General features: G+C 51.7%; 1 protein-coding gene across 3 annotated transcripts in view; it reads right to left on the bottom strand.

Annotated features, from left to right (window-relative positions):
* Positions 1 to 1,873: 1,873 nt before the first annotated feature.
* TNFRSF21 (TNF receptor superfamily member 21) overlaps positions 1,874 to 20,905 on the bottom strand; it is a 31,185-nt gene continuing 12,153 nt past the window's right edge. For 2 of the 3 annotated variants that reach the window (XM_083830404.1, XM_083830403.1), the window contains exons 4-7: positions 12,818 to 13,083; positions 6,622 to 6,675; positions 4,207 to 4,426; positions 1,874 to 3,328 (exon numbers count right to left, since the gene is read on the bottom strand). In XM_083830404.1, the coding sequence (XP_083686530.1) occupies positions 3,099 to 3,328; positions 4,207 to 4,426; positions 6,622 to 6,675; positions 12,818 to 13,083 (770 nt within the window). In that variant the 3' untranslated portion in view covers positions 1,874 to 3,098. The remainder of the gene's footprint in view (positions 3,329 to 4,206; positions 4,427 to 6,621; positions 6,676 to 12,817; positions 13,084 to 20,905) is intronic. The other variant, XM_083830402.1, reaches the window with a different exon arrangement.

Raw genomic sequence — 20,905 nt, forward strand, 5'->3', positions numbered from 1 at the left:
ATCCTGGGAAAAGCAGAGCCCTTCATTCCCAAGGATGCCGGAGGCACATCTGGTGGGTTTTGACCCTTGTTTTCTGTCCCCTCTGTCCATGGCTGCTGCTCCAGCACCCAAATTCCCCCTCCTGGCTATCCCCACGTTCAGGGTGGCGTGCAGGGACACAGACACTGTGACCACGACTGAGGTCCAAACCTTTCCAAACCCGCACCAAACCTGTCCAAACATCTCAAACCTGCACCCCTCGCCTACTGATGCAGTCTCAAGAGTGTGCTCTGAATGTACGTTCTGAAAAAAAAAATGCAAAATGGGGTTTATGCATATTATTTTTATATGTTTTTATAGTCACAGCTTCACCTCGCTAAGCCCTTGCTCTCAAGAGCTTCACCCTTTCCAGCTGCACCGTGCGCAGGTCTGAGCATCGCCCTTGGTGCCCCAAGCCACGCGCAAGGATGAGGGCATGATTTCTCTGGGTCACAAGCCCACAAGGACATGATTTCTCCGGGTCACAAGCACATCCATCCCACCCAGGGGATATTTTCTTAAGGCATGAGAGCCGGCACGGAGGAAGGGTGCGGGCACCGGGCTTGTGGCTCCTCGCACCTCCCACGCCCGAAGCGCCAGGAAATACCCTGCGTGCACCAGGGCTCAGCTGCTCTCAGACATTTCCCCCGCACACCCCCAGATATGTAAAGTATTTCTCATGCGTGTGCCTGCTTATATATTGCAGATAAATGCTTATGCACCCAGCAGAGGAAGTCGCAGCTAGGAAATGGGAAGGGATGGAGCCAGGGACAAGACCAAGGGCCAGGTGCAAGCAAAGGAGGGAGCGATGCTGGAAGCGTGCACAGACGGAGCCAAGGGTTGCCCAAAGCCTGTTTTTGCCACACAGTGCCCTGATTCTGGCATTTACAACCCATGGGACCATCACAAAAGGGACAAATCCCCACTTTCCCAGCTGGACCAGGCCCTCACTCCAGGAACCTGCTAAGGATTACCTACAGCAGGTGGCTCGTGCTTACACAAAGCTATCGATTGAGCACACCAGTGCGTGCCTTTCCATATGCTTGGCTGCTCCTCCCTCGTCGATTCTTGCCCAGGCAACCCAAAACCGCTCCCAACACAGAGATAAAAACAAAATAAACACACGCTTGCCAACAGGGTGGCACTTGGCTCCACCTCAAAATACCACTTTTAGCCATCCAGCATAGCCAGGCACGCGAGCCATGCTCAGTATTTCTTTGCAATGCCCTGAGCACACACCGCAGCCACCGAGAGAGCTCAGTGCCTCCTTCCCGGCACTGGGGAATCCTATCCCAACACTCCCATTAAAGGCTCTTGCTATTTTGCACTGTATTCCTTTCCATCGGAGGTGTTTCACCCAGCTTCGTGGTCAAAGGCTCATCCTTTCACCCTTAACAGCAATTTTTGATGCCAGGCAGAGGGAGCACAGAGCAGACAACACCCCGTGTGGCTAAGTATACAAAATGACAGTATTATAAAACAGAAGCTTGCGTCCCACTAAGGTTTCCATTTGTAGAGCAGAACGAGGGCTGTGTTATTTGGGGATGGGAAGGGTGTTGCTAACACAACAGGGCAACAGAAATGCCGCGGCTACAGGCCCTTCGCTTCGCAGGGCATCAGCTCAGCAGCTGCATCCCGGGAAACTGATACTTCGCACACCCCCGGCTGCCCTCGAGGCAGCATTTGCAGCAGAAAGCCGAGTGCATTTTGGCCTCAAGGCTTTGCACTGCCTGAAGAAGCCCCCCCCCGAACCCCCAAATCTCTCTCTTCACCCCCCCATCGCACCCTGCAGCCCCTGCTCCAAGCAAGGTGCCCCCGAGCAGGGTGTCAAGGAGGTTAACACAGAGGCAGATCAAGTAACAAACACCTAGTATTTATTAATAAATTAGTACACTGGAAGGCAATTTTTTCAGTTCATTCCCCTCTTCCCCCACTCCCACCCCTTCCCACAAGGCAGCACATGCCACCCTAGTATCATAATTTCTTCAAACTGAGCATATTACAGACTGTTCATTACGGGAGCATAATAGTTGCAAATATAATCAGACAGACTTCTTATAACGATGCAGCTTGGTTTTTTTTTTTTCCTCCCCCCCCCATCCCCTCCCCCCTTTTTCTTATTGATAAAAAGTGAAGTGTGATTTGAAGAGACTATTTTAAGGCCGGGTAGGATCTCGGGAGAACCTCCCCTTATCGGCCATGTCTGTATAAAAAACAAGAGACACAAGTGTAAAAGCGTAGCTCGGTAAGTCTTACACCGCAAGGAGAGCAGAACCAGCAGCCTTCGCCTCCCCGGCTCCAGCACCGGCGCCGCCGTGACCTGCTGTCCTCTTCAGCGGCCAGGCAGGATGCTCCTCGCTTGGGTTCCCTTCCACCGCAGGCTGGAAGGACTGGTTTAGGACTGTTTTTGTTTTTTTTTAAATCAGTAAAGTTGGTGGAACCGAACCTTTCCATTCAACCGCTTCTGCTTTAGCTTATAGGAGCACAATGCATTATTGTCCGGGTGAAAACCATACAATAAATAACCGTGCTAGTAAAACCGCAGCGATGGGCGTGAGCTATACGATAGTACATGAAAAAAGTCAGCTGGGGGGAGAAGCTTAAATGCATTAAGAGAAGGTAACCAGCAACAATCGGCTTTGCGTGTTTCACCGTTCACCACTCAGAGGCGGAAGGGAGGTAGCAGGAGACGTCGTTCAGAGGAACAGCTTTGAGAGGATTGAACCAGGCTACAGAGCAACCCCAGGCTCAACGCCTAAGCGACACCGGCTTCGTGGTCTTTTAGTTCATTAACTGCGTTTTAAAGTGCATCGACTGATTTGATTGGAATGAGAACAAGAAAAAAAAAAAAAAAAGACAGACTCCGAAGGGGGCAGAGGGTGTGGAGACTTTAACTGAGCGACAGAGTTAAGGTGGAGAGGCGCGACGCTGGCAAGCTGCCCCCCTCCAGAAACCAAGGACACCTCAAGGAAATACTGGCCATGTATTCTACAGCAAAACCCGCCTGCGCATCGTCGGTCGTCTTAACAAGTGCCAAGCTAGTTCTAGCAGATATTCGGAGAGTGCGCGGTGACCAGTGCCTACAGTAAATCGGGAAGGTGGCTATAGACGGAGTCCAGGAGGGTTTGGCTGGCTTCCTGGCTCTTGACGCCGGCGATCTCGAATAGCCTGTCCAGCTTGTCCTCCGCCTGCGGGATCTCCTCTATCACGTGGAGCTCCTCGGGGTTGAGGATGTGCAGCATGTCGTCGAAGATGGGCTGCAGGTCGCAAGGGTCCAAGCGCACCTGGCGCAAGACTGTGTCCTTCTTTTCTGCAGGAGGAAGGAGCAGGTGGTTAGGAAACCCCCCAAGAAGCCTCCACTCGGGTTCCTCCAAGGAGGAAAGCTCCTTGCAGACCCGGCCCATCCCCTGCTGCCCCCTCGGGGAAAAAAAAGGGATGAAGAAGGTGGCATTATGCATGGATGAAGGGAGAAGACAGAGGAAATGGGAGCTGCAGAAACGCTGCAGAGGCACCTAAGGCAGGATCCTGCTAGATCAAGCACAGCAGTTATAAATGCTGAATGGCCAGCACTGAGAAGCGAAGGTGGGAAGGGAGCCAGAGAAGCTGAATTCTGCTATTTTGAGTTGTTTTCACTGGGTCAGCTTCATTTCTGCACCCGAGTATAAATTTGTGAGATTGCCTGAGCTCAGTGCTTCACCTCCGTGAGAAGTTAAAGACGACTAAACGCAGCAAATTAAATGCAGCAAATTAAACCCCCTCAAAAAGTGGTGGGTGACTAATGGTGATTTACTTCTCAAGTCACACGCTGCAGCAAGCGGGACCAAATGTGAAAGAAGAACTGGAAAAGAAAAAAATCTATATTTTTTTTCATCTCACGCAATAATCCACCCCTAGGACCAAAAGCCCCCCCAGACAGCCAAGGATGCTACGCCTCTGACAGCACTACAAAGGAGTTAAAAACCTTTAAAGGCATTTTCCCTCCCAAATCTTCGCTAACAGGATATTCCTGGTCTTGAATTGGCAAGTGATGAACATATCCTGGAAAGCCAGCTTTCCCCAGTTAATTACTTTAATGACAACACATCCCCACGCCGATGGTGGGGGACATGCTTGGTCACCCTTTGGGTACCACACATGGCACTTTGGTCCTCCTGCTGCCCTCCCGCATCCCCGGGAGGACTTTGGTACCTTTGGTAATAAAAGAGCCCGTCCGGCTGAGCGCAGAGGAGCCGCTGGAGGTGGAGTCACACCGCAGGAGGGGCTCCGACTCATCCACAAAGAAGCATTTCTTCTCCGAAGGAGAAGGCTCCACGGTGAGGACGGTGGCGTCCAGGGGTTTCGGGCTGGGGCTGGGTGCGGGGCTGAGCGGGCTGGGGTTCACCGGCAGCGCCAGCTTGTCACCTTCCAGCTTCGAGGGAAAGGGAAGGAGGAAAAAAAAGAAACAAAACAAAAAACCAAATTGAGCCGTGAGGATGCTAGGTCATGAGCTTGTGGGCCAAACAACCACAGCACCGGGGTGGCACACGCAAAAAGCCTGCCCAGGAATTTACTTGCTGTAACTTGCTTTGCCTTTGCACACTCAAGGAAAGGGTTACTAACGCCCAAAGCACAGCTCCTGGGGGCTAAGTGCCATGATGCCCAAGCAGGTAATCCACCCCCATCCCAAAAAAATACTCCACAGCTCGCACTTCCTAAAAACGAGGCATAGCCTGGCTCCGCACTTCCAACCGAGAGCTGCTACACCCCTCGGTGAGGTCCATGAACCACGCACGCTTGACCAGGGTAGCAATGCTGAACCACTTCTGGTGGCCTCAGACGCCAGTTCCTCACGCATCGCCGGGATTTCAGCTTTTGGGGACACAATGTTCCCGATTTACATCCACCCTGCCTTGCAGTGGGGATGCTGAGCCACATTCCAAGTTAATCATTTGTATGCCCCGTCTGGCCCCTGCTCCCGTGAGCACCCCATTAACGTGTTATGGAGAAATCCATCTCCACCTGACTCAGGGTCACAAAAGGACACGCAGGGCCTCGTGTTGACCACGCCATCACCTCAGCACCTTCACTTTTGCCCCGTGACCCTGAAGCAAGCTGGCAGCCTGCGTTTGGCTCCACAATCGCAAAGGCACCGAGAGCCCAAAGCACCACAAGGACCCGCAGAGACGTGAACCCTCCAACTCAGCCTGCACCTCACATCCCTCTTCCCGTGCTTCAGCAGCCAACATTTGATGCTCTCAGCATCTCAGCATCCCCTTGGGGTGGGGAGCCTCAAGCACAGCATTTTTGGTTTCCAATCACTGCAAGCAGGAGAGCCTCGGGGCTGGGTCCCCACGTCCCCGGCCAGCAGCTCTGCCCCTGCTGCTCTGAGGACCCCGGATTATTTAACATCACCCCAGACCCCATTTCCTTGCTCGACCTGCCAAAGACCAGAATTCTGCTCCTGCAGAGGCCAGACCTGGCCATTCCTCCCTGCATCCCTTCACCTGCTGCCCAGAGATTTCAAAAAAGCAAAATTTGGACAAGAGGCAGGGCACTGCAGAGCAACCTCCGTGCTGGGGAGGGACAGATCCGGCAGCAGAGGCACGGATGTGCCCGCGCGTTCCTCATCTGTGTCGAGGAATTCGCCGCCCACAAATCACATGTCCACCGAGTCGCCCGTTAGCTCACATCAAATTAACATTTCAGCCTGTTTGTGGAGGAATAAAAAGGGTTGTGTGGTTGTTTTCTTTTTTTTTTTTTTTCTCCTTTCTTTCCCCTTTTCCCCCCCATTGAAAATAAACAGGGAGGAATTGTTCTGGCTCAGCGCGTTACGCAATGGGCGCGTTATAAATAAAAGTCAGCTTTAATTTTTAATTAAAAGAGCCTGCATTCTGCTCTCAGACTCCCTCCCCGAAGCAGCGCGCCGACGAGCTGCAGCCCGCTGCCACCAGCGGGGGAGAAGCAGCGCCTGGCTGCCCTCCAAGCTGTGGTGCGCTCCTGTTTCCCCTATAAAACCGAACAGGGTTTGTTTCTCCCCCATGCAACCCCATTTAGCATCCAGCTGCGAACCTGAGCCCTGATTTCCAAACCGGACCCAGCTGCCCAGGACCCCTGAAACGGAAGGCGCGGAGAAACCGCCCGCCCCAGCCCTGCCTTCCCAGCAGAGGGGAGAACACTTCCCAGAAGCGTGCGAGTTATTTGGAGTTTAATTAAACAGCTGCTAAAGCACGCTAGAAAAAAAAAAAAAAAATCACCCGGGGTTATTTGACTGTAGGCGTCCTCGGAGCCTGAACCCTTGCGAATAGCTGAGCGCTCGTCAGCTTATTAGGCAAAGCAAACAGGATGCTCGGATGAGCGTTAATATTTAAACCGCGGGAGGAAAGCAAGTGGGAATGAGGGCTTTGAAAGGGCAGGGAAAGTAAAAGGTTGCTCTGAGGTGAAGCCAGCGGAATAGGTGTAAAAAAAACCATTCACAGCCTGTGACTCATCTGCTTGAAACCAGCGCTGCAATTCCTATTTCAAGCGAAACCACAGCAGCCGTGCCCCTGCTCGGGCTGGAAAAAAGAAAAAATGAAAAAACCCTCTGCAGTACTTTTGCCCTTCCAGAGCGACTGTGTTTCTCACCTTTCCGCCACCGTTAGAGCAGTCCTGCATTTGCCACTGGGGCTGCATTTGCACCTGCACAGACAGACAGACAGACAGAGCCGTTAGATGCGCGGGCCCGCGAGGCGTGGCGAGAAGCTGATGGCTTTTAGCGAAAAACCAAGCGCGGCTTTGACGCATCAGCAACCTCCTGCAACCAAGCGCAGGTCCATCCTGCCGGGATGCTGAGCCAATGTTTTTTTTTTTTTTTTTTGAGCACTGCAGCAAAAAGTTTGCGACGCCAAAAAAAAAATAAAAATCCTGAAGGCTCCGGTATGCTCGGAGCTCTTTAGGATGCGGCTCAAACACGCTGCAGCATCCCCTTGGATCTCGAACTGGCTGGGAGGATGCTCTATGCAGGGGAGGATTTCTGCAGGCTGTTCCCGAATGCCTTTTGGGGAGGGGGGAGGACGACAGAAGCAGAAGGAAGGCGTAAGCCTGGCCTTGCATTCATTTTATGTAACATTTATGGAACTGCCCGGCGCTGGCACGGTGATCCCGCTGTTCCTGGTGGCTCTGCTTGAACTGCTCGGTCCCATTTTCTGGCTAAAAAACGTTTGCCTTCATTTTACTGCACCGCAACAAAAGGTCAGCTGGGAAAAAACGAACTGCAACCGCTCTGCTATTTTTATTTTAAAAATCAAATCAAATCAAAATCCCCCTGAGGTAATACCTCCTAGCGAGGCAGCAACCAGCCCGTTATGAAAGCCCTGGGGACACAAAAAGCAGCCCAGACCCCAAACCACCCAGCCCGAGCACCGGCAGGTCTCAAGCTGGGACTGCATCAGCTCAAAACAACCCTTGCAAGCTGGTTATCAAGCTGCCGATCCGATCTGTAGAAGAAACGCTGAGGAGGAGGAAGGCGTTTGTGTTTGCTCACTCCAGGCGGCTCCTCCAGGGCTCGCCATCGCCACCTCCGAGTGCCACCGGCCTCAGGAGCTCGGCAGCCTCAACCGTGGGAGGACCGAGCCTCAAACGCTGCCGGGAGCCGGGAACTGCTCCTTCTCGGCCAAACCCCAAGCCCCAAAAAAGCCGCGTTTGGGGTTGGGTCAGCCCGGCTCTGGGCACGGAGCCCGCAGCAGCTGCCGCCCGTGCTGGGGTCAGGTCGGGTTTTTCCTGCCTGACACAAACACGGATGAAACAGCCGCTGCTTTTAGAAAACAAGCACAACTCCCAAGGAGGGGAAACCTCCGCAGAGGGAGACGGTGGGGTGATCGGGTCAGGTGGCCACGTGTCATCCCGGAGGGGATAAATTTAGAGTTGAGGTCACGGCTTCCCGGCTTGCCAGCCGACAGATGACACCGGGCAGACGCTAGGCCCGGGCTGTAGGCCTCGCCGTGGAGGAAACAGGAGGAGAAATACCAGTTTGCAGAAGCCCTTAAAACCTAAACACTACAGGACACCCTCACGAGGCCACCATCTGGATAAAGAGCTTCCAAACTCAACTACGGGCCGAAGAAGCCACTGTCTCCTTTGTTTTCTTTCTCTGACCCCACCATCTTCCAGTTTCCCCTCACGCTCCAGAGCCCAACACACTGCAAACCAAAAGGAGATGGGGCTACAAAAGCCACGAAACCACAAATACAGCTGCATCTGCTACGAAGTTATATTTGTGCTTATCTCGAGTTCTCCAGCCTGGTTCAAACCCAGCCTTGGTTCACTGGGAACTGACCCAGGGTTTAGGGCAAACCCGCCAAGAACCGGCGATGCCCAGTCCTGCCACCACTGCGAACCCAACCAGCCCTACTCCCCCTGGCTTCTGGCCACTTCATACTGCAGCTTCGTGCCAACACAGTCAAATTACTGGCCCCAGTCCAGTTCTGCTTTGACAAAAGAGGAAACGAAGCAAATCCACAGGAGCCTGAAACCACCCGAAGCCGGGGCGGGATGCAAACGTTGTTGCGCCAGCCTCCTGACCCCGAGGTTTTGGCCTGCAAAAGAGGAAGAAAAGGCCCCCAAAAGTGCTGCCACTGCCTCACCCAGGGCTTTCACATCCTTCTGCCCTGCAGCCCCAAAAACTGCACGGCTTAACGTCGCACAGTGCCAACACCCGGCTTTTCCTCTGCCATATGTGCTGATTCACAGGATTATCTGCAAGGGGAAATTAGCAATGGACCTAAATCTCCCTGGGCTCAGGGCTGCAGTCCTCCTCTCTGTTTTCAAGCCCCTCCATGTCTCCCCTATTACCTTATTTTTTTAGGGCTGAACACCCCAAGCGAGGCTGCCTGCTTCCCCCTCCATCAGCTCCCCAAAAGGTCTGGCGAGCCAGCAAAGCCATAAACGCAAAGAGCTTGGAGCCATGCTCACGGTAGCAAACACAGCATGGCTTACGGTCGCCACTCAGCAGCCACCTGAAAATGCTCTTATCCCCCCAAATCCCGCTCGGCGTCCACGCCACATTCAACTTTTCCACTTCTAACCCCCAAACCGCAATCTGCAGGGGCCGCAGTGAATTCATCCTCTTCCCCGCCCTTCGCCTCCCTTTTTCTGCTCCGTCAGCATCGCTAACCTGGGGTGTGCCTGGGCTCGCACGCTGCCCTTGCAGCCACCCATCTGCCCCAGCAAGCATGCCTGGAAGGGCAGAGATTTTGCAAAGCCTTCCCTACGAGCTGGAAAAAGAAAGCACTCGTCGCCCGTACTAAACGGGAGCCGTACGAGCTCAACATGCCCCAAACACCTTCTTGCAGCCACCGTGCTCTTCCTTATTTTCTGGATCAGCGACTGCTGCAAAAACTTGTAAAGTGATTCAGGGGGCTAATCCAGTTTTAACCTAAATTCACGCAGCGTGGTGTAAAACCAGTATAATCTTTTGTTGCTAAAAAAGCCGCCAAGTGTTCAGCGGAGCTCTTCTTTACGCAAAGGAAAGTCTTCATGCCACATCCCACAATGCTCCAGAGGCTCGCATTAATTCCCTTTTCCTACGTTATCAGCAGTTGGAAATATTTATATTTTGGAGCCCCAGAGGCTCCTGTGGGCATGGGGCACTACGAGAGAGCAGCTCTGCTTCTGTAGGTTGCACAGGCTGAAGACGGAAGCTGGATACAGGATCTGGGACAAGGATGCAACAGAGAATGGGATGGCGAAGGAAGGCTGGATTTAGGGTACAGATTTGCTGTCTGAGAGCTATGTCATTTAAAAAAAAATCTCCCACTTTTTCTGCAGGAAAGGGGGATTTCCAAGCATTTCCCCATACCGGCACATGCTTGCTGCTCGCTCCTGCGTGCACACTGCTGGCACCGCATCGCCCCGTTAGCTGCTGTGTGCATTTATTTGCGTTGCTTGTGGGAGCCCTCGCTCCCTCCACAACATAAAAAGCTCTTTTTATTTTATTTTCATTTTCATTTTTTTGGCAAGGCTGCTCCTGCATGGCTTGTTGCTGGAGGGATATAACGCAGAACTGACTTCTGCCACAACTCCTTCGGATCAAACCAGTTGGGTGCAGAGAGAAACCGCCTCGACCCGGGCTGCGTTTGGACAGACAACTCGTTGAGAGCCAAACAGATTAGTGCTAATTAAAGGCTTTCATACCAGAGCAATTAAAAACAAACCCAAACAAAACCTCAGTGTCTGCTCCCAGCATTTAGCAACAGGCTGCCCCGGCCAGGACTGCTGCGATGCAGCTCAGCTGTGGGCTTGAGGCTCCAGGCCTTGGGGGCTCCCTTGCACAAGACGCTTCCCACAGCTTTCTGCCTCTCTCCCTGTGTCCCACGGGGATGGAGCAGCCCCTGGGGCTTTCAGCACGCCCAGCCTGCAGAATCTGACTCAAGAAAACGGGTTACAGCAGGTAATACCTTGCAGGATCCATGCCCCGGGGCGCTGCCAGGCTTCAGCATCCCACGCCCTGCTGCAGCACAACCACCAGCCTTCAGGAACAGCCACGGGTATGGTTGAACATTACAGACTCATCCGAAAAAAAAAACCCAAAGGATAGATGGGAGAAGAGAAAGTGCCAGCTTGGGTGAATTTGTTAAAATAGGCAGGAAAAAAAAACTCACTTTCTTTATAGGTGCTACAGGCAAAGCAGAAAACATGCGTGTTTTCCCCTCAGCAAGAAGCTGAAGGTTTTGTGTCTACTGGGATTCTTTAAAAAAGGAAATCGAGCACTTAAAGTATCTCAAACACAGTCAAATCCTAATAGACAAAGCTTTCAGCTGCTCACCAAAACACCCCCGAGTGGCCCTGCAGCATCTCCACGTGGTGAGCATCAACTCCCCAGTGCCTTCTACCTGCTCAGCCACCACAGCGGTTCTGTAGGGTTTCCTCCTGGGAGGCTGATTATTTTTTCAGCCCAAGTTTCCAAGCACCTGGCCTAACAGGCACAAGATCCAGAAAGCCTGTGTGCAAGTATCTACAAGATCAGGGTTTGCTTATTCTCCGAAACATCCGCTCACTGGATTTTCAGATGAATGGGCACACGTCTAAGCAAGTTCCTCAGTCATCAGAAGTCCAGGGTCTCTGTGGGTCACCCTATAAAGCCAGTTCCCAAAGTTAACACCCTCTTAATTTCGTTTTTGTTGTTTGAGAACAAGTACCTGATATTCCTGGCCGAAACAGAGCAATGTTCAAGAGCATTGAACGCTGCACAATCTAGGTCTGTTAATTAGATATTGTGCTGACAAACCAACCCCAGGTTTTATCTGATGTCCTAGCCCAGCACTTTACTGTAACACTCAAAACAGTAACCAGGAGAACAGAGTTTACTACCTGCTCGAGGAGACCAAAAGGACAACGTGTCCTCCTGGCACATTGCACAGGCTTTATCCACATGTACCAGAGACTTGTAAGACAACAAGTTGTGTTTTTTTTTTTTTTCCTCTGCCTGATTTCCTACCTACAATTTTGTCTCAAGCTTTCACTTTTATGTAAAAAACAAGCAAAAAAGCCCACCAAAAAACTTGGAGCATGGTAGGAAACGGAGAGTGCAACATACTGGAGTAAGAAGGAATAAAACAAATTATGAAGCACGTTGCTGATGAACTCAACACAAACCAAGGACTTCCACTAATGCATAGAATCTGGTTTCATGCTGTGGTTCTGAGAGGCCAAGACATTCAGAACATAGCTGTGCTACACGAAGTCATGCAGGGTACACAAAGGGACCAGAGTACCACTCAGAGGCGGAACCTGGGGATGGCCCTACCCCACCCAGCAAGGAGATTCAGGAACCCCCTGCCCCACAACCTTCGCTATGTACAACCACGAAGGTCCCTTGCCTGGTCCCCACAAGCTGCACGCAGAGGTTTGTAGGAAGCCACCCGCTTCCCTTTGGGTAGAAATCACTTCCAAGACCAGTGGGAGGTGTTTCACGAACTGGTTTGGGGTAAAGAGCCCTGCATTGACCTCCCCACCTCCATCTATGTACTGTCCCATTGGCTTCCACGTTCAGAAGTCCCATCTACCACCTCCAGGAACTTCTCCAAAAGACCACTGAATTACAGCCAAAACAAAACAAAACAAAAGGCACACCAAGAGCTAGGGCAGGAGGTAGCCAAAGCAACCTGAAAAGAACACCTACGCTCCCAAAACCACACACCCAGCCAAGACCCTGCTACAGGATATTCTACAGCCATTATTTATTCTCCAAAATTAAGGGGAAGGCTGTTTTAATGCCAGAGCTGCTGCAGAAAGGCAACAGTTCTGGAGGACAGCACATGTGGACCCTTCAACCCTACAGGCAACATGGCTGTCCCCATGCCACCAGTCACCACCGTGGAGGAAGCAACCCTGTGCTCCACAGTGGCAACATTTAGAGCTAGAGGATGCCTGGCTCTTCTCACAAAGTCCTGGGGATTCAGTAATGGCCTTTACGAGTGAGTCTAAAGGGGGATGCTGCCTCCCCAGCATGAGGACTCAAGTACCAGGTCCTCCAGGTGACCTTCAAAGATACACGCAAACCAACTCCTGGTGACCTTCAGAGACACACGCAAACCACAGCGCTTGTGACTCGAAAGCTGGTCAAAACTTTGAGAAAGCTTGCTCAAAAGCTTGACAAAGCTATGCTCAAAAGCAACACAGGGCTTAAACATAAGCCCTTGAGGAGCTCCAAGGAGAAGCAGAGGCCCAGCCACTTGGCTTTCAGCTAAGCTAGAGACCACAGCTGACTCCCAAGCACCCGCCGCGGCAAACCAAGGCACACAACGCACAGGAGAAGCCAGCGCAAAGCCCAGCCTGGCATTACCGGCGTGGTGTCCTCCATCAGGCCTCTGATCTTCTCCACCACGTCGTTGCGGCGGTGCTGGCGGAGGGCGCTGATGAGCTGGGCCAGGCTGGCCTCGGGCCCGCGGATGGTCCAGTGCTGCAAGGCGGCGTAGGCGCGCTCGTGGTCGGCCGCGTAGCCGTTGGAGAAGGCGGCCACCTCGCGCTCGCTGGCGTTGCACAGGAACTGGTAGATGTCCTTCCACTGGCTCCCCACCTGGGCTGCCACCAGCTTCAGGATGTCAATGCCTGCGGGGTACAAGAGCCACAGGTGAGGCATGGGGGGGGCTGGGAGGCTCAGAGACTTAAAATGTTGCACACCGAAGCTCTATCAAAGGTTTTCCTGTCCCTACCCTAAACAGGCACACTTTCCTTTTTGTTTAATAATAATTTAAAAAAAAATCCTCATTTTAAACAATAAATTAATATATATTTTTTTAAATAGTATTATTTTAAGACCTTAGCAAGAGGGAAGGCTCTTAAAGGCTTATGAGCCTGGGGTGCATGGAGCTTTGCAGACAAGCAGCACCCATAACGTGTTCAAACACATTTCACAGAATCATCAAATCATAGAATCATCAAATCACAGAATCACGAAGGTTGGAAAAGCCCTCCAGGATCACCTGCTCCAACCATCCCCCTACCACCACCGTCACCCACTGAACCATGTCCCTAAGCACCACGTCCGACCTCTCCTTGAACACCCCCAGGGACGGTGACTCCACCACCTCCCTGGGCAGTCTGTTCCAAGGCCTGAGCACCCTCTCCATGAAGACATTCTACCTAACATCCAATCTAAACCTCCCCTGGCACAACCTGAGGCCGTTTCCTCACATCCTATCACTTGTCACCTGAGAAAGGAGACCGACACCCTCCTCGCTGCAGCCTCCTCAGGTAGCTGCGTAGAGAGCCACGAGGTCTCCTCTCAGCCTCTTCCCCAGACTAAACCCCAATACCCTCAGTCGCTCCTCATAACTCTTGTTTTTCTAGTCCCTTTAAACAGCAGGAAGATTAGGATTTTCCCCAGAAAAGCTCCTGAGAAACATCAGTTGAAGATCGGGAGAATTTCCTCCCTTTAGCTTCGGGAGCGATGCCAACGGCACTCCTTGCCTCAGCAGTCAGGCGTTAAACCTTCAAATAAAGCCCTTCCTCCGCCCTAAGAGCTCGTGCGGTCTGCTTTCACCCGGCTGAACACCACCCTGTTCAGAACAGCCCCGTGAAGGGGCGGCTTCGAAGATCCGCAAGGAGCAGCTCACTTTTTCCACGAAGTTACCGCACCTCAGGAACCCCCACGAGCCAGCGCCCCTCCACGGCTACGCACACCACTTCCCCTTCCAGCTACAGACACATCTCTATCAGCACAAACAGCTGCCTTAGGGGAATACTAGAAGCTAGAGCTTCTAGGGGGAAGCTAGAGCCAGGGTCTTTCCTGCCAGAGTAAAAATTAGCAATTTTTAAAGCAGTTTAGCCCCAAACCTCCAAAGCTCACCCTCAGGTCTCAGCCCTGATATAGCTAAATATATGTTATATAGCTAAATATACATTATATAGCCTGATATAGATATTTTTGACCAAACCCCCTCTTCCCTCTGTTTAAGCAGGCTTATCAACACCTGCCATATCAAGATACCAGTTGTTACTTTTGAGCTAGATGAGCACGTGGCATTTTCCAGCAGCCACCACCCTGCTGCACTCAGAGAATCCGAAACCGGCATTCGACCCCCTCTGCAGCAAAAACCCCAAAAGCCAGACTTTTACAAATCTCTGCCCTCCTCCCACCACAATCCCGATCCCTTCCTTCCCCAGATTTACGAGCGAGAGCTGGTGATGGGACAGGGGCTGCAGCCCTGGCTCTGCTTTTCCTCTTCCTCCCCCTGGCAGGGTTTGCCCCAGCGTGCTGCTGGAAGGTGGTTTCCAAAATACGTGTGTAATTTTTTCATCGTAGCTGTGTGACTGCTGGGCTTTCTCCTCACACAAAACCTCAGCCCACCAGCCCAGCTGGGGTAGGTTTGGGGGAGAGGGAAGGAAAAAATAATAGAAAAAAAAAAAATAGAGGGGAAAGGGGAGAAAGTCTTCGTCGTTATTCAAAATAAACCCAAGACAAAAGCAATGTTCCCCAGCATTAAAGAACAAAAAAAAAGGGCTGCCAACGTGCTATTGTGCTTTATGATGGGGCTAATTATCCGAGGCACATAAAAAAATGTTATTACCCATAAAATCTCAGCACGCGGCCGCCAGCAGCAGTAGCAGGTGTTTGGTCTGGTCTTGTTGCGTGAGCAGCTGCGGGAGGCAAGGAGCCGGCCGCCCTCCGTTCAAGTCGACACAGGTCACCTGCGTGCTTCCCGGAAAATCCCAAATTCCTCGCCCTCGGTGCCTGTGCATGCCTGCAAGCCATCTGTATGGCACAACAGCCGCACGCACCCCGAATGGTGCCAGCAACCAAGCCCTGTGCCTTCGGGCGTTATGGAGCAGGGCTGGGAAGCAGCACGAAAGCAAAGTGGGGTTTGGGGTTGGATCCTTTAAATCAGCGAATGCAACAGCTTCGGGGATAAGAGCAGCAAGGCAACTCAATTTCGTCAGTGAACCCAAGGGAAAAAAAGAAGAGTTTAGCTGGAATAGGAGGGTAGGGAAAGCTCTGCAAAACTTGTGCACCAGGATACAGTTGGGAATGCAAAAAGGGACGAGCAGGGCTGGTGCTGCTCGTGTAGGGTCCCTGCCGCACGCTGCCCGACGGCAGGGAGCATTAAAATGCAATTGCTGTTTTACAACCCGTGCAGTGCACCGAGACTTCCCAGGAAAGGAAAGAACCCCGTATCACCTGCTCCCGCCTATGCACTCCTCGCTGATAAAACCCGGCCTTTACGGCCGCCGCGGCGGGGAGAAAAGTTTTCAGCCGGCCGAAACTTGATTTGCACCGGTTTTACGCGGCATCTCACCCGGACGTTCCCGAATGAGATTTACAGCACCAAGCAGAAACGCGCCTCCTGACATTTTCCAGTTTGGTGTATTTAATCTCCCGGTTCAATAAAGTGGCCCCACAAACATGTTTATATCTCCTGGCAGTGATATCCCAGGGCACCAGAACGTACCGCGCGGCGGCGAACTTAATGGCGTGTAATAATCTTTAGAGAACAAATGTTCCATTAAAAATGAATTTGGAAATTTCTACCTTAATACTGTAAGAACCTTAAACTCATTTTCTTGCAACTATTAAATGAATTTAAGCCCCATATGCTCACTACATCCACTAAAATATTGTGCAAACAAAACCCCGAAGAGATATGGAAGAGACAGACTTGAGCACAGACTTAGCTTGAGTCAGTTAGAAAACCATTTACTCCCTCTGTTATGAAAAATAAGATTAAATCCAGTACATGACAAGTTGCTGCCGCACGCTGCCAACTATTACTGCTCCAGCCATTTACAGTAACTTAATTCAGTTGTTCAAAACTAAAATAAAATGTTAATGCTTCTAATAAGCTTACAGTGCTACTATTTCCATATTTCCAGGACCCTTACAGAGTCATTCCGTGGAGCACTAATAGGGCCGGCGTATCCTGGTGGGATGGGATGGGATGGTGCCCACCCGGGTGCAGCACGTTCCTCATTTCACTTGCACGAAATCTCTTCTCTCCTATCCTACCAGGAGCATGGCCCAAGAAACCTCAGGTCTTCCCCACCTGCTGACCACGTGGACCTTCTCCCACCACGCTCATCCACGTGCTGAGGCTGGAGGCTGAGTAATCCCAAGTAAAACGGTTGAGCGTGGAAAGGACAGAGCTTTAACCCATCCGTTTCATGCTCCCTATGGTCATAACCACATGGAGACGATGCTAGAGCTGTTCTGACCTTGTGGATGACGGAGAACAGCCTGAGGAGCCCTCCCTCCTGCAGGAGGCCCTGTGGTCACATCTCAGGAAGCTTGGGGCCAGGACATCCAGACGCGTCCTGTTCACCCATCCCAACATCATGGTGGGCCTCTCCATGGAAATACCCAATATTTTAAGGTCACAACCACCCGGACTTGCTACCTAAGGCAAAGCTTTTCAAAGATAGCCCATCTTATTAGTTATTTTTTAGTATTAAGACAAAAGCAGATTTGCTGTAGCAAATCTGTAGCAGGATGCTAGCTCCGCATCCTGTCTCCAGCTCACCTCTACCCAGTCTTTCACAGAAATGAAAAAAAATATATATACTAAAAAATAAACCATAAAATAAAATAAACCATTAAAAAAAAAACAAAGAAAAAAAAAAAAACCAGGTTACCCAGAGAAGCTGTGGGTGCCCCATCCCTGGAGGTGTTCAAGGCCAGGTTGGATGGGGCCCTGGGCAACCTGATCCAGTGGGTGGCATCCCTGCCTATGGCAGGGGGTTGGAACTAGATGGCCTTTAAGGTCCCTTCCAACCCAAACCATTCTGCGATTCTATGATATATGCTGTTTCGCCCACATGACCTGACTTTCAGTTGCTTATTCTGAATCAGATTCAACGTTTTTCCCCCCGCGTTCCCATCTCCTCTGCACATCTCATGCCTCTCTGTGGTTTACAGTTCAGCTGCCGCCGTTCATGAAAGCCACCAAGATGGCCAAAAAAGCACACGGGACTTTCACATGCTTTCGTAGCAACCTTGAGCTTCTTTTGGACAGATATCACTCATCTCCTGTAGCCCAGCTCTTTCCAGGTTGGGAACAAACTGAGTTCTTCCACGACTGTTCAACCTCAGAGCACGCAAAAAGCCTTCAAGAGACCACGTTCCTGCCATCGCTGGCTGACATCTGCCAACAAACTCAAGTGGAGTTGAAGGGCTACCGTGCCAGAAGGCTGCACCCATCCACCCAACAGCACACTGAGAAGCCTAACCACAACCTAACCACAGCGAAACTTCTGTTCCTTCCCCTCCCCACCCTCTCATGAACAAAAAGCTGCCATCATTTTCATTTCCAGACCTCTAGGCAAGTGTGATTTGGTATTCTCCGGAAGAGTGTTAGCTGAGAAACTGCTGCCTGTAAGGGGAAATCTCATGCTCAGGTCTACAGAGCCCTCCCAAGCCCTTCTGATGTCCCTCTAATAATGAAGGAGAAGGGGTTAACGCATCAGCTGTGTTCTTACATGGCATGGGAGGGAAGGTAAGGAGATCCTCCACCACCTGCAGGGACGGAGCCCACCAGTCCTCCCCAACCCCTGTAGCATCCCTGTACCGACCTGAGCTGGGGTCCCCAGCACCTGGAGCTTCCAGCACCTGCCTACTGACGCAGCTCTGTGGGCAATATTAACGGCTCTACCCACCCAACACGCAGGCTAACAGCTTGGTCATCAACATAACTCAGCCCTTCTGTAAGGAAGCCCTTGAAAAATTCAACTCTTCTCTACCAGAAAGGCGACGGTGGCAAGAAAAAGAAAGCCCCGCATGGCAAGGACTGCCCTTGCGCCACCTTCTCCTTCTCCACCCGCCGGTTTTTTGAGCACACGGCGGCACGTGGAGCGATGAGTCCTGTGTCAGGCTGACAGATTTTGACATTTGCACAGATCTTGAGGACGGAGGAGCATCACGGGCAGGCAGCAGAGCCAAAACGTGCGTAAACCAGGCAGGAGAACGGCGGTGATGCAGCCCAACGCTCAGATAAAAGCTTCGCATCGCTGCTAGCCCGGCTCTGCTCCTGAGCTCATCCCACCTACCTCCTCCAAATATCTTCCTGACTCATGCGGAACACAGCCCCAGCAGCCTATTTTTACCTCCAAAAATACGCCGAGAGCCTACAACTCAGCCAGGAGGTAGCACATCCAAATCCCAGCTGTCCACAGCTCAGGCTTTGAAATCCCCGAACCCGGATTGATGCGAAGATCTTCCCAAAATGAGGAAATTTCACCACCCTCCCCGAAACAGGGGGAGTTACTGGAAGATCAATCCTCTCACCACAAATCCCAATCATAAATAAGTTCTGGAAAAAGTGCATGCGACCAAGACAGGAGGAAAGGACACTTTTATGTGGACTTCTGAGCAATGTGCTGGTTTTTCCCATGGTCGGTGCTGGTATCAGATCCTCCCAGGAGCCAGTGATTCACATCCTCAGCGAGCACCGTTTGGGCAACAAACCACTAACCCTATTCTATTTTTTATTCTTTTTTATTTTTTTTTCCCCAAACCAAAAATCTTGCAGGGCAGGAAACGGACTCCCGACAAACACTTCCCACACCCTCTCTGGAAAATAACTCCACCAAGACGGTCGAGGAAGGCTTGTGATCATCTGTGGGAGGTTACAGACGTGTTCAGACCTGGGACCTGAGGGTCAGAGCCGGGCAGGAGCATTACGGCTCTCTATCACACCTCTGGAACTAGCACCAGCCTTGGTCCTGAGCCCCTGGGACCTGCACAACCTGCCCACCTCCATGGCAAGGTCTCCCTGAATGTCCCCTCTCGACCTCCATCTGCTTGGGATGCTGCAGAGAAACCCGGCCAGGCAGAGCTGCTCTTCCTTTAGTTAAAAAGGGAACGGTCAGTGTAAGCATTCCACGCAATTATTACATTTTAAACAGCTTTTGCAGAGTTAATCATTGTAACTCCCTCGGACAGGCGGGTAACCCTGAGCAAGCACGCTGCTGCAGCCAGAGGCATAAATACCCAGACACCCAGATGCCAGCCTGAGGATTAAATTCACCTGCTGATTTTTTATTTTTTTTTTCCCCCTCTCGGATGAAGCCCTGGCAAGCAGGGAAAGTCTGCCTCGTTACTCAACAAGTTATGTGCTAGGGCCTTACGGAGGTGAGAAATCACAGCTCTCCCCGCACAGAAGCTGGTGCAAGGTTTTCTGAAAAAAAAAAAAAAATGTCTCAAATGTGGTTTTTCTGCAAGAAAAGCTGAATTTCTGTGCCATTAACACTCAGCCGTGCCTTAATGGGCAGGCACAAATCTTAATTCCCCATACTCCTTATTAAACTGTCCGGGAATTTTGACCCTTTTTTTCATGACTTTTTTTCAGCCGATTTTGAAGCAAATGGACCATCTTCCGGGGCAGCCCTGCGCACACTGCGGACAGATGCCTGGTGTAGCAGCGCGCATTAGGAGTGATCGAGCACCAGTCTCCTGGCCTGCTAATGCAATAAGGCTCAGGAGCAAGACATAATAAACCCGCCCCTGATTAGGTTTCCCTCTAAGCAGAACAGCGGTCGCTCTCTCTCAGTTGTGTTTTCCTCGGCTCCCTTCCACCACCAAGCTGTGGTCAGCCCCAAAAAGGTCAGTTTGGGGGCAAACCGGAGCGAAGTCGAAAAGCTGAGTGGTTTGAGGAACGTGGTGATTCTAACTCGTCGGATACCACCGCGAAGCTCCCATGGCAGAGCTCTGTGCTGATGGAGTTAAAGGGCTGCTTTATCCCACCCTGACCCTTTATCCCACCTTCCTAGGGGCGGGAGGTGCAGGGCTCCGAGCACCCCAACGAGCGAGCATCCCCACGGTGTTTTCATTTCATTTCATTTGTATTTCATAGAATCATTCAGGTTGGAAAAGCCCTCCAAGATCATCTGCTCCAACCATCCCCCTACCACCAATGTCACCCACTAAACCATGTCCCTAAGCACCACGTCCAACCTTTGAACACCCCCAGGGTGACTCCACCACCTCCCTGGGCAGCCCTTTCCAACGTTTTACAGCTCAGCAGTACCCACAACACCCGCCAGGTGCCTGGCTCATCCCTGCCCTACCCATTTCTCAAGCTCCCTTCTTCTGAGTCTCATTTTGAGGAGGACAGGATGACATTCGAGGGCCAGATACCTGCAGATACCAGAGGAAGGACAGCTTTACAAAACAAAAAACAAAAACCCTCCTGCCTCTTTGTTTTGGCAGGCAGGCAGACATTAATCCCTCAGCCCTGCCAGAGGCACGTTAGGGTTTGCACCCAGGCACAGAGCTGCTCCTCGATCAATACATTGTTGGCAGCGACGGGCGCATCGGCCCCTGGGAGATGCTGCTGGTCATCCCGCCCCTTGCTGTGGCCCTTGAGGTCGCCACAGCGTGAGACTGATTGAATTCTTCCACCTCTCCCCAGGCTCTGCAGGTGTGCAAAAGGAGAAGCGATGG

This window comes from Anser anser (assembly GCF_964211835.1).
Source record: "Anser anser genome assembly, chromosome: 3".
Classification (NCBI taxonomy): Eukaryota; Metazoa; Chordata; class Aves; order Anseriformes; family Anatidae; genus Anser; species Anser anser.